General features: G+C 48.7%; 1 protein-coding gene across 1 annotated transcript in view; it reads right to left on the bottom strand.

Annotated features, from left to right (window-relative positions):
* Window positions 1-3,684: 3,684 nt before the first annotated feature.
* DCDC2C (doublecortin domain containing 2C) overlaps window positions 3,685-14,018 on the bottom strand; it is a 62,914-nt gene continuing 52,580 nt past the window's right edge. Inside the window, exons 8-9 of the mRNA XM_036103412.2 lie at window positions 13,091-13,191; window positions 3,685-3,762 (exon numbers count right to left, since the gene is read on the bottom strand). Coding sequence (XP_035959305.2) covers window positions 3,685-3,762; window positions 13,091-13,191 — 179 coding nt within the window. The remainder of the gene's footprint in view (window positions 3,763-13,090; window positions 13,192-14,018) is intronic.

Genomic DNA, 14,018 nt, shown 5'->3' with positions numbered 1-14,018 from the left:
TCTGATCCTGACACCCACGCTGACAGGCTCCTCCCGGCCCGCGCTGTTCCAACTCTGTTCTAACCGCAGCAGAGAGGGGCTGGGGGAGGCGGTGACGGGAGGCCGTGCCTGATGCGCACCAAGATTCTGCTCGGGACGATGCAATGTTTGCACAGAGACGGTGCTGATGGCCACACGGCACTGCAGAGGTACTTGTTACCACTGAACGGTACTCTTAAAAATGGTTAAAATAGCAAGTGTTATGTTTTATATATACATATATTTTACCACAAAAAAGTGTTAGATGATAACAGAAACACTTATGATCAAACATCAGAAATCCGTATTTTAAAAATAATGTTCACAATCGGGGCGCCCGGGTGGCTCAGTCGTTAAGCGTCTGCCTTCGGCTCAGGTCATGATCCCAGGGTCCTGGGATTGAGCCCCGCATCAGGCTCCCTGCTCAGCAGGGAGTCTGCTTCTCCCTCTCCCTCTCCCCCTGCTTGTGTTCCCTCTCTCACTGTGTCTCTCTCTGTCAAATAAATAAATAAAATCTTTAAAAAAAAATAATGTTCAAAATAATATGCTCTCTTACAACTTCCCAAGGTCATTTTCATTTTACTCCACGATGATAGACTGCAGTTTAAGCACCTCAGCCACAGGTAACTCAGACGGTCATGAGACGCTGACCGTGTATAAGGTCCTGTCCTGGACACTGTGAGGGACACATGATGCCAAGACACACGCTCAGCCCCTAAGGATTCCACGGTGGGGGCAGGGAGAAACAACACGCAAAAGAAAACTAATATAGTCAGTGTCCAATAAACATCACATGACTCATTTTTCAAATTAACAGAGAAATGAAACGCGAAATAAAACTAGAGTTCACTGAGAGCAGATAGAGATCACCGTGGCCTCTTGGCCAGGAAGTGTTAACTAGATATCGTTTCCTTATTACTATTACTAGCTGTTATAATGCACATAAAATGCTTACTCTCTTTCTGATCCCTCAAAAACACAGGCTAGATTTTGGGGCCAAAAACCTGCAACTCCATGGGGCGTTTCATGCCAATAAGGAAAAGACAGCAAGGAAGTTCTGTTCGGGTCACGAGGGAAGCAAAGCTGGTGCCGTGTGGACGTCATAGCAGGAGAACCCTCGTGGCCGTGAGTGCCACTACGCCTGCTGCCACGAGGAACAGACCACGGAGCCTGACACGGTAAACAGCTCTCCTGAGAAATCAAGCACAGCCGCACATGGTCTCAGCAGGCAGAAGAAAACACAGCCTTGGCTCACTCAAAACTGGGTTCACAGCCAAGCTCCCCACTTCCTAACCATAGGGTGGTAGCAGGTTACTTACGCTCTCTCCTGTCTCTTTGCTCCGGGTCTACCAAGCTGGGTGCCGACGCCCTGGGTGAAGAGTGCCCGTGAGGCGAGGCGGGCCCGGGTGGCAGGGCTACAGCGCAGCGCCCGGCAGAGAAAACACTCAGCAAACGGGGGGTCTGTTCTCCCCAGACCCTCCCTGCCCACCTCACGTCATTAATGCCTGGACAGAAGAGAATGGGGTTTCCACTGCTCCGTATCACCTTCTTTCCCAGCAGCTGAGATCACAAACCAAGACGTTTAAAATCTAGGTGCTTGGGTTTGCCATTACTCCGATGATGCATTAAGAAAGACACTTTGATCCACTCTAAGAAATTAAATCTACTGATTGATGTCAAGTTACTAACACACACAGAAACTCCCAGAGGCCCGAGCAGGTTTACATAACAAGTCAATAAGGCGTGGATGACGAATTTCAGTGGCCAGTCCACACAAGGCACTCAGGCTATTGCAGAAACTCAATGTCATCACAATGCCTGTGCCCTCTTTCTATTAAAATACGGCATTCGGCTTTTACACAACTGAGCCCCATGAGTGCCCCTCTACACTTCTCCCCCCCAGTGCAGACAGGGGCTCTCTGTGTTGCCTCACCTAACACTCCAGGACAGACCCTGCTCCAGCGCTCAGAACACGCTCTTACACTCTGGCACTAAAGCACCTAAATCTTCTCTTTCCTCCTCAGTTGAAAGTCTTCCCAATCATCTAGATACACACGATATACTTTCACTGAAAACCACCTCCAAATCCAAACTACTGAAGAATAGAAGGAAGGAAAAGAGAATTGTTTGAAAGGGTATTCCCTTGTCTGTTTTAGATCATGAACTCCACTGATGTTGAAAAACCCAAACTTCATTTCCCACAAACGCCCTTTCCAAGGTGGGCAAGAAGTAGGAGACAACTCTGAGTAGCCCCAGCCCCTCCCACCAGCCCTCTGGGCTCACTTCCCTCTGTTCTTAAATGGGGAGCAAGTTTAAGAGTGGAAAAGGATGACTCACCAGGCTGTTGCATCCCCAAGTTTACTTATAGTTCTGGAAGCTTCAGCATTAGAATAGACCCAGACTTGATACCCCAGACTTATTACACAGCCTCCTGCCTGGGGCCAAAAGCCTTAAAACAAGAGGGGCTCCTGGGGGGGGCTCAGTCAGCTGAACATCTGACTCTTGATTTTGGCTCAGGTCATGGTCTCAGGGTTGTGGGATCGAATCCCGTGTTGGGCTCTGTGCGTGGAGTCTGCTTAAGACTCACTCTCCCTCTGCCCCTCCTCCCCCAGCTTATGCTCTATCTCTCCCAAAAAAAAATTTTAAACAAGAAACCACCTTGGAAAAAAAAATCTAGAGATAGAATTTTGAAAACAAATCCCCAAAAATCTATTTCTTACCTACATGAATTGTATATTTAGAGTAAATTTTGTCTTAAATATTCTCACCACAGGGACACCTGGGTGACTCAGTCGTTAAGCATCTGACTTTGGCTCAGGTCATGATCCCAGGGTCCTGGGATCGAGCCCCGCATCGGGCTCCCTGCTCGGCGGGAAGCCTGCTTCTCCCTCTCCCTCTGCCCGTCCCCCTGCTCATGCTCTTCTCTCTCAAATGTTCTCACCACAAAAAAAAAAAAAAAAAAAAAAGGGAAATGGTCACTATCTGTGGTGGATATGTTAATTAGCTTTAATTGCCAAATATTCCTCAATTAAAAAAATAAGATAAAAGGAAAGTAAATTTTGTTTTCCCGATACACATACTTTATATAGACTAGTCACAATATGGCGTGGGCACCCCAGGAACATGCTCCCTGCTTTGATGGCACATCTTCAGCGTCTGGGGGGAGGGAGGGTACCCGAGGGGCTCTCCCGGGCTAGCTCAGGCTGCCGTCCATGGAGCGTGCGCCGTACGCGCCCCTGCTTTCCCCAGCAAGACAAGGTATTTACACACCAACGCCCCACAGAGCAGAGTGTCCATGGTGTCCACAGACGCCTGCGTACCTACACGCCAGCTGCTCCTCACCTCCTGACTCTCCCCTCTGAAAATATATCTTGAAATTCGTTGGGAAAACAGTTTTCAGTCTGTGACTAGAAGCACAGTGAAAGGTAATTAGGACAAGTTTAGAAGCCATTAAAATTACTCACGTAATTTCTGGCACCCAAGAGACCAGATCTAAGGTACAGCCTGCCTGGGAAACACACTATGTTTCTAATCCCCTGCTGATCTATCTTCAGAATGCACTGGGCTTTCTGATTCTTTCTTCACCAAATGTGAGCTCCACCCAATGTGTTAAAAGGATAAGGAGGTGCCTTCCACCACAGCATTAAATACAAAATAAAAGTAGAATCAGCTCACCTTGTTGCTTTCAAACTCAGGGGGGCTATCATGTATCTCTTCATCTTCCTTAACTATCTCCGCTGGTGTCTAGAGAGAAAACATACCACGTTTTAGGTTTAGTGGCAGTCAAGCTATGTCAAACCCCATGAAAGGAGCAGAGGGGGTGGGTAGTGGAACTCTGTGAACCACTTCTGTGGACAGAGCTGAAAATGGGGCTGGTTTTTCCATAGTGCCTGCCCTGTGTTTTTACCTTTTGCTCCACTTACGAAATGCTAGCCTATTTAACGAAATTGTCGGGGAAATCCTTAAGGAGAAACACTAGAAAGCCCTTTCATGTAAACAGGAGTGGATTATCCCTCCAGATGCCTCTTGTCAGCAGGTAATAAATGCCTCGGATCCTCTGTTTGGCCCTGGGGACCCCAGTGGGGACCCAAACCAGAGCCCTCTTTCCCTGTGTTCAACGTCCGCCACCACCTGGGCGGTCCCACTCCTCACACCGCGGTGCCTGCTCACGTCTTTGTGTATTATTTCCCAGTTTTTGTGATTTGTTGGCAAAGAGCACTGAGCTGTGTTTAACTGGTGCCCTGGAGCCTCTCCACGAGGGGAAAGCCATGTGGTTCTGTGGCTAAGGAAGAAAGGGCCCCCCAGGGGCTACGGTATTTCTGTCCCCGTCCGAGTAGGCACGCTCAGCGCATGTGCCACATGTCCATCGCAGGCTGGCGAGGGGGTCTCCTGCTCACAGTCACCCAGGATGCCAGACCGATGGAGACGCCAACTCCCCGCGTTTCCATGGCTTCAGGGGCAGAGGGGCGGCGTGGCTCTTAACACCTCTGCCAGGACGTGTGGCTCGTTACGTCCAGCCGCCTGTCGTCCGCGAAGGCAGGCTGCAAAGCCACACCGGAGGTAAAGTGGGTGAAGAAGTATTCTCTCACCAAACGACCACAACTGGTGTCCATGAAGAGCCCTAAGGACCCCACAGCTCCTGCCAGCTGACCCTTGAAGGTGCAAGACCTAGTCTGTGGCTATGTAGACGTGTGGGTGACTACTCAACAGCCAGTCCCACTAGCCCAGACCTCGGCTGTCCAAATGCTCCGAAAACTCAAAGACTATATGAGCATTCTCGTCCTGTAGCCTACATGGAAAGTAATCGTGATGAATAAGATTCTGGGGACTGCTCCAACTACACGAAAAAATAAACACAAAAAGCACATTCTTTCAAAGAGTAAGTGATGTGATTTGTCCAACCATTGCTTCATTCATTTATTCAGCAATATACACAGAATGCCTGCGTCCTGCAATCCTGACAGATGACAGTGACCGTGCATGCAAACCAACGTGGCCCCCAAGACACTCAGTCAGACGGGGAGATGAACATTAATTAAGTCACACAATTAAATATAAAACCACAACTGTGATATGCTTTGTAAGAGAGACATGTGGAGAGAAATAGGCTATCACGGGGTTTAACATACACAGGAGACCATGGAACGCTTCCTCTGGTGTGACTACAGCTTGAAATATGAGGGATGAGAAACGTTAGTATATAAAAAGGCAAAGAGAGAATATTGCAGACAAAGGGGAGGGCGTGTGGCAGTCTTGCTGCAGGAGAATGCACTGAGTCTGAGGGGTCTGGGGATGGTCAGCCTACGGAGAAAAAGCGATCACAGTAATCTAGCCAGGGAACGGCGGCAGTCAGGACCGGTGGGACGGTGGTGTAGACAGAGAGGGTGGGTCACTTCCAGACATATTTAGGAGGTAAAACTTGCAGATGTTGAGATGGTCTAGGAGGTAAAACTTGCTGATGTTGAGATGGTCTGGGTATGGAAGCGTTGAAACAGTCTCGGGAATATCTCTAAGTTTGCTTTGGTCTTACTGGATGGACGATGTCATACACCTACTGAGACAGGGAGAGAGCAAGGTGTGGGGATGGTGTGGAAGGACACTTGTGTGTTCACACTGTGCTGAACTTTAATGTCTCAGAACATCTAACGGGTGATGTCAGCTCATAGTGTGTGTCTATCTGGTTGTATGTGTGTGTGTCTAGATGTGTGTGCATGTCTCTGGATGTGTGTGTGTGTGTAGATGTGTGTGTGTGTGTCTCTGGATGTGTCCGTGTCTAGATGTATATGCGTGTCTCTGGATGTGTGTGTGTGTAGATGTGTGTGTGCATGTGCACCTGGAGCCCAGAAAAGAGACCTGCAGAGAGACTGACACCACAGTGATGGAGAATTCTGTCTGTGGAGAAGGTCTAGAGCTACCAGAAATGTTGCCCTGACCTGACCCATGTAGACCTCCAATATTCCAGGCCAAGTGGAGGATCAGAAGTCTACGGAGAAGAATGAGAATGGGGCCCCTGGCTGGCTCAGCCAGAAGAGCATGTGACTCTTGATCTCGAGGCTGTGAGTTTCAGCCCCACGTTGGGTGTAGAGATGACTTAAAAAATAAACTCTTTAGGGGCGCCTGGGTGGCTCAGTCAGTTAAGCATCTGCCTTCAGCTCAGGTCATAATCCCAGGGTCCTGGGATCAAGCCCCACATCCGGCTCCCTTCTCAGTGGGGAGTCTGTTTCTCTCTCTCTCCCTCTCCTTCTGTGTGTGCGTGCTCTCTCTCTCTCTCTCTCTCTCTAGCTCTCACTCTCTCTCAAATAAATAAATAAAAATCTTTTTAAAAAATAAAATAAAATAAACTCTTTAAAAAAAAAAAAAAAGAATGAGAATTGAGTGGCCAGACAGATGGAAGGAAGGAAAATCAGGAGGCGGGTGGGTCTTGCCAAAGGAGGAGAGTATTGGAGGAAAAGGGAGGGGCCAAAAGTGTCAGCTGAAGGTGAAAGGTCAAGTGTGATGAGAACTGAGAATGCATTGGATTTGGGGGATGAGGTCAAGAGCTGTTTCACGTCATTGTGTGCAGAAGCCAAGAGAGGCCAAGGAGAGGGAGGGGATGGAGACAGTGTGGGGAGGAGGGATCCTCCCTCCAAGGACTGGGAGAGACGGAGTTGCACAAAGGAAGGAGGCCAAGGGAGGGATCATTCTGGTTATAACCGGCTTGCTTCCAGCATGTGTACCATCCAGCCAGGAGGATTCGAGTGAAGGGGACAGGTTCAATCTACCCAGAAAAGGGTGAACAAATAACTGATAGCACAAGACTCTTGAGGGGCTCGGAAGGGACAGCATCCAAAGCCAGGAGAAGGTAGGAGGACGGGCACATCCACCACGAAGACTGGAGATTTGTGTGCAGACCCTAGAGCTGCCTATCTCCTAGCCAGTCCTCACCTCGTTCCTCACTAAAAGAAAAATCCTCTCAGGTGCTAGTCACACAATTCAGAAGAGCCTGGGCCCCTTTCCAGACACCAGCTGCTGACACTGGTTGGTCTACACCACCAAAGGCCCATTGCCTCTCCCCAACTACTGACAAGGACGAGGCAGACACATGGGGTAGATTTTGGGAGGGTCCCTGGGAAAGACTTTTCTCACTACTTGAAAAAGGCACAGGGAAGGAAATGGTCTCTCTATTCTTCTCGTCAGCATTCATGTGTCTCAACGTGCCACCCAGAGCGGAGGCAAACATCTTGGAGACCGTGAGGAAAGAAGGCTGAGGCCAGAAGTTGGCGTGCAGAGGGAGGTGGGCAGGGCAACACCAGCAACTGGGTCCTCGGTGACACGGCTGAGCCGCTGAGCCGGCCGACCCTGCAAGCTCCCGTTACACGGGAGGCCTCCAGACTTGTGTTACATGGCCTGATATGCGTTCCTTATGTGTAAGCCACGTTTCTGTAGGTTTCTGTTCTTTCCAGCTAGAAGCACCCTAACAGATACAGTACTAATTACGCTTTTTAATTTATTCATTAAAGTGAGCACCCAAGGACCTTTGTTAGCTTAGTCCGAGTTACTCCATGCTCCTAAAAGTGCCAAAGCTTTAAAGCTCCATTATGTTTTTTCTAATTAAACAATTCAGAGATTACACAAATTTAGACTGACCTTCTCCTAATTAGTCCAAATTATTTTGGTTTTACTTTAGTTTGTGTCTTATTTTTAGCTCTTTCTCTAGAGCGAAATGAATTACAGTTCAGGTGCATTGCTCCGGTTGCTACAGGGAATCTAAGTAAAGGCACTCTCTTCTGCACTGTCTCCTGGGGACTCTGAAAATCACTGCAATTCAGTAGATGTCAGAACTAGACCCAGCCGTCTGTGATTTCAGTCAGTCCGCCCTTCCCATTCACGGACGAGACATGCCCAGCACCTGTTGGGGAATGACAACCCAACGGTACTCTAGTAGAAGAGAATTGGTGAGAAATGCTGAACTGTACCCACACCCCAGACAAAAATCAAAGATCAGAGTCCAGAACTAAACAGAGCCCACCATTCTAGGTACTTTTCTGTCTTTTTATAGAGTTTATGAAAATAAACATAACCTTAAATCTGGCATAAGACATTGCTTTTGTGAAAAATGTGTACTCTAAATCAAGTAGAATTTTAACATCAATGTTTTAATATCTGGGTGCCAGTTTTGTATAGATTGTAAGAGTTAAGAAATGTTTCCTTTTTTTTTTTTTTTTTTTTTTTTTTTTTAAAGATTTTATTTATTTATTTGAGAGAGAATGAGATAGAGAGAGAGCATGAGAGGGGGGAGGGTCAGAGGGAGAAGCAGACTCCCTGCCGAGCAGGGAGCCCGATGCGGGACTCGATCCCGGGACTCCAGGATCATGACCTGAGCCGAAGGCAGTCGCTCAACCAACTGAGCCACCCAGGCGCCCCAAGAAATGTTTCCTTAACACTGGGGCATAATAACTCAGGACTTTGAAATGAAAGCTGGTGTAAAAATTCGCCTCTCCCGGAGAATTAAAGCTGATAGAGCATCTCTCTTTTAAACCTCCACTCAAGACCTGTTGATAGAAATGTTGGCAAGGGGACACATTATGTGCTACTAAAACCAAAGAGAAACAAAAAACATTGAAAATAGATTATAATTTCTTAAAAACAAAAACTCAAAGGGAGACAATGTAGCATAGGAAAAAGGAAAAAAGAAAAGGTGAGTAAAGATCAACTATAATCCATGTCCAGATAGACGACCACCAGCATAACACTTCGTAACATCCAGAGTCTCTCCCTGTCCCTTCTGTTGTATTTCCCACATACTATGCCTTCTGTCTTGGTCAGGAGACACTTGGTTCAGGACAAATAGGGTTCAGTGACGTTGAAACTTGACCAGCGATGACACATGTAAGCGAGATCACACAGTTAACTGAGAAGAGCATCTCTGACCTGGCACCACAATTTCATTTCTCTCATGAGCCAAAGACAGACATCAGTGGAATTCTATGAGCATCTCGATGCCAAGTGGAGAAAAGCTCAAGGATGAGCTTTCACCACCAGGAACCCTGGATGTAAGAAGGTGCCTTCAACATGGGCAGAAGAAGTGGCTGTACAGAAGCCAGTGACCAATGTCTCCACTGGGAGAAAACCAAGAGACAGAAGGTGGAGGACAGAAACAGTGGCGTGTATCACTGGAAGTACAAATCGATTTTTGTGAGTAAATCACAAAGAAAACAACTGGAAGACAGGACCACAGAAATAGGAGCATTTTAGGAATCAGAACACGGGTCAAAATGCACAGTTAACAGTCGTCTTGGCCTGTCAGGGAGAGCGATGCTCAAAGCAGCCATGGCCTCTCCTCACCGCTAAGTTTCTGAAACTCCCTGCCCCACATTCCAACTCCCCCATCCTCCCCTCTCTGCACAGCAATGAGAGATTCTCAAACTGACTTAAAAGCACAGGGAAGTTTCTAGCCCTTGGAATACAGGAGAGATTAAAGGCCACACAGTGTGAGTCTTGCTCATCACCACAAGAAGTGGACATTCCATGGCGTCACCTACCAGAAGCAAAGGACAGCCCACCTGCTCTAGTCATCAAAACTTTAACCTGGAGTCTTCCCTTAGCGATGGGAGCTCAGCGACAGGCAGCGATGTCGCCATGGTAAACAGAGTGGCCTCCAGCCTGTGTTTGCCCCTCACTGCTCTTCCTGCCTTCTGCTGACAATAGGTGCCATCAACTGCAAATGAGCACTCGCCACTGCAACTATCCCCTCGGTTTGCAGGATGCCCGATTCTTGAGGTTCCCCTCACCGGTCTAGGCTTGACTCCAAATTCATAAATTGATTACTTGGGATGTTATATTTTGTAACATTGTATCTTTACAGCAACACTGAAATAAAGACAAGGTGATGCCACAAGCATAAGAAATAACATTGTGACATCGTCAGGCTCACCCACAGGTTAAAACCAGTTACTCGAAAACATGAGCAAAGTACTCCAGGTTATTATAACAGCCAACACCATAATCAAATAGTTTAACACTAAGGCCAGACCCTCCTTCATTAATGGACTGGGAAGTCCTAAGGGCATCTTCCCCTCCTCCCACAAGGAAACCAGTAACCCCAACACGCACCAGAGCTCACCCAGCACACAAACACAGAAGTAAGACAAACACACGGTTCTCCGGGCATGTGGGCCACTTTGAAGCGGACCCCCACCCAGGCCAGGGCTGCCAGTCGTAGAGCGCCCATCCCCTGCGCTGAGGACCCCGCCCGGGGAACCCGCCGAACCACATCCTGCTCTCCCTGCTCCACAAGACCACCTTCTTCCCTCCCCAGGGCAGAAAAAAAATCCTTGGATTCTGCATGCTGGCAGGGCCTACCCTGTGTTTCATGGGGATCCTAAAAGGAAAATCATTCCTGGGGAAGGAAATTGGAGTTAACCTAAAAGCTTAAACATCATTGTAATTTTGGAACTTCTTTGAAACATTGAATATGCTAACGCACACTGTGGTTCCCCGAGGGACAGATGTGGGAAAGATAGTGCTTCCCAAACCTAAACGACCACAGGGACCTGTTTTCAAAGATGCAGAACTCAGTCTGCAGACTTGGTCTATCTACAAGAACTTCACTTCAACCTGCTGTGCCTTGCATCCATTTATCCAATCACCTGGGATTTTCTTGCATCTATTCAATGGGACTTAATAAGCATGTGCTGAGCCCCTGCTGGGTGTCAGGAAATGGCGCAGTGGGAGAATACCGCCCCAGGTGTGCGGTGCCCCCACCCCTCACTCAGCTCCTCCAGCCCTGCATCTCTGGCCCCCGCAGGTGCAGCAGGTCTTTGTCTCTGCTCACACACATACACACACACACACACACACACACACACACACAACGTCACAGGAAGGGTGCTGGCCTAGCCCCCACTCCTCTAGTCTTAATGTCCATTTATGCAGCCAGAGCTGGGAGTCCCATTGTCTCCTTGTCCTTCAAAGCTGCAGAACTTGCTTTAATACCATCCCCTGGCAATTAGGATGCACTGAGGATGCAACTAGGATGCAACCCAATGCACTGAGACATCAGCTCTCCCTGGTGTGCAGTTGAATGGTCAGACAGAAAGCAGCACAGCAGCGGTTCTTTCTGGTTCTTTCTGAACACCCCCCCGGCCTCCCCCGCTGGGTGGCCTGGCTCTCCTCCTCTCTCTGACCACCTCTCCCACCCTTCCTGACTCCCCTCCCCTGAGCCTCTCCTTCCTCCCACTACACACCCTTCTGGGGAACCCCTCTCACCACACAATCTCGAATACAATGGAAATTAACACTAGCAACAGAAACTCATGAGTATGTTTATTGATCACAATTATGAAAATAGTATTTGTGACACTAGGGTTTTACTTGTGTTAAAAACTTGCATCAGACACTCATGGTCCACAACCCAGAACAATAACATATCAAGGACAATAATCAACATTGGAGGGGGAGCGGTGGGGGGGGTATGCTAATTTTTGGTATAAAAGTAACTGCCTAAAATATCTTAACTTATTTATTACAAAAAATTCTTAAATGTACAATAAAAATATACTGTTAGTTTGGGTTTTAAGAGAAAATTAAATCTTTTGATCATTTCTCATCATGTCGAGGAAAAGAATAAATAATATCACTAGCAATTTGGAAAATACAACGGGACACAATGCGAAAGTGCTCAAAATGCCCAAGGAAGTGGCTAGTGCCTTGACATGGTCTGTCACACCTGGTCATATTATCGAGGGAAAGGAAAGTAGCAGAAGTTAATAATAAAGTGAGAAAATTAACAGTGACTGATTTTCAAAAGAGGAGCCAAAAGCTTGCTGTCATCTGGGTTTGGCGCTCTGGAACCACAAACTCAGGATGGGGGCCAAGTCTATGTCAGAGGGATAAAAATGGTACTCAAATGCAGACATTGACCTTTTACAGAACGTACATTCTTTTCTCAAGAACTAACAATTAGAAATGTGCTTCTAGGGACACCTGGGTGGCTCAGTCGGTGAAGCATCTGCTTTCAGCTTAGGTCATGATCTCAGGGTCCTGGGATCGAGCCCTGCATCAGGCTCCCTGCTCAGTGGGGAGTCTGCTTCTCCTTCTGCCCCTCACCCTGTTCCTGCTCTCTCTCTCTCTCTAATAAATAAATAAAATCTTTAAAAAAAAGGAAGAAATGTGTTTCTAGTGCTTTCAGGTAGATTCTGGGGACAAAGCCATGCAGTTCAGAGCTCACCTACCCACCTGCCCTCTGCAGGAGCAGGAGTTGAGGCCAGAGACCCCTGGAGACGTGACCTTCTCTCTGGGTGGGCGAGGGGCATGAGGCCCCTGTACTTCTGCTCCTGTCCAGGCTGAGGCTGGCCCCTCACACCTCATCCACTTCCCCGGACCTTCCTCAGACTCCACGCCTCTGTGAGCCCGAAGGAAGGAAGCAGAGAGGTGGTCCACCGTGCACCAGGCCTTGGACCAGGGACTCACACATGCATTGCTTCACTTAGCCCCACAGGAACCTGCCCAGTGGCACCATGCCCATCGCATGGATAAGGAGATGGGGGTCAGAGGTCAGAAAGCCAGGCAGTGGAAGACCCGTGATTCCCCACCACATCACCCGATGCACCACTCATTCCATCACCCTGTCATTCCACCGATGGTCACTAAGGGGCTCCTCCCTGCCAGGAACTGTGCCAGGACAAGGGTGACTGCAGTGAGCACAGCAGGGTGACCCCTTCCTTGTATGGGGGAAAGGGACAGCAATCACGTCACAACAAAGCTAACTATGCTGTCACAGACCGTGACAAGTGCTCAGAACAGTCCCCAGAGCAGAAGAACCCACCAGGGAGAAGGGCAGGCAGGAAGGATGGGGAAGGATAAGAAGAAGTGGAAGGAGCTGAGGTCCCTGAGCCCATCATGACCATGGTGACATCCTCTGGGGGTCATCCTGCATAGACCTGAAGGATGAGCAGGAACTGACCAGAGGGGCATAGAACATGCTAGAGGCTGGCGAGCGTGGGGGAGGGGGAGGAGGAGGCTGCAGGCAGGCGGGGCTGATGCAGCTGAATCAGAAGGTGGTAGGCCCGGTCGTGCAACACCTGCTACCCACCTGGTCCACGGGCACTTCCACCTGCACGTCCTTGTCCTCTTTGACTTCCGAGGCTCCTTGGGTTTCCGTGGGAGCGGTCTGGGCTTTATACACGTCACCTTCTGGAGGAAAACAGCACAAACAGATTTTCAAGCCAACGTCCACTGCACATTTTCTGGCCCAAACCAAAGTCGAGCCTTGGCATCCTGGGGGCTGCCGGTGTCGTGTGCAGGCAGCCTGCCCCGGGGCCCCGGGGCCCACCACGGGGTCCCCACTGCCCTTGCTTCTGCCTCCGTGTCTGCACTGATGGTCTTCTCCATGCCCTACCCACCACGGGACTCAGTCCCAGAGATGCAACACTCTGATCGCCTGGCAAACGTGTGTCCAGTCAACTCAGAAATAACCACAAAGCAACCTGCCAGACACCAAAATTGTATTCTGAGGACATGTACCTTGATTACTTCAAAACTACTTCAAATTACTTCAAAATTACTTATTTTGAAGGAACGAACAAAATGAGTTTTAACAAACGAGGTGTTAAAATTGCACACTGTAGTCCACTAAGCCGACAGATAAAAATCATCTAATCAGCATTACAATTGGATGTATTACATGCTTATAAAATCCCGAGGTTCTTGAAAACCTTATCCTCATGCTGACAAGACTAGGTGACAGTAAAAGAAACAGAAGGAGCCGGCCACTTCCCTCAACCCCCAGAGGATGTCACCACGGTGGTGATGGGCTCAGTGACCCCAGCTCCTTCCACTTCTTCTTGTCCTTCCCCATCCTTTCCCCAGCCCTCAGCCCTGGAAGGACCATTGCACAGCCCTTGGCAGAAGGGATGAAGGTAAGAAGAAGGCAGAGGGCAGCATCCATCGGGACCCCACAGGGTGCCAGGCCCTCCTCTGTTTGCTTGACACTTAACACTCACGCAAACCTCTGTCAATCC

The sequence above is a fragment of the Halichoerus grypus genome, chromosome 10 (assembly GCF_964656455.1).
Source record: "Halichoerus grypus chromosome 10, mHalGry1.hap1.1, whole genome shotgun sequence".
Lineage (NCBI taxonomy): Eukaryota > Metazoa > Chordata > Mammalia > Carnivora > Phocidae > Halichoerus > Halichoerus grypus.
This window is presented reverse-complemented; position numbering and strand designations above follow the sequence as displayed.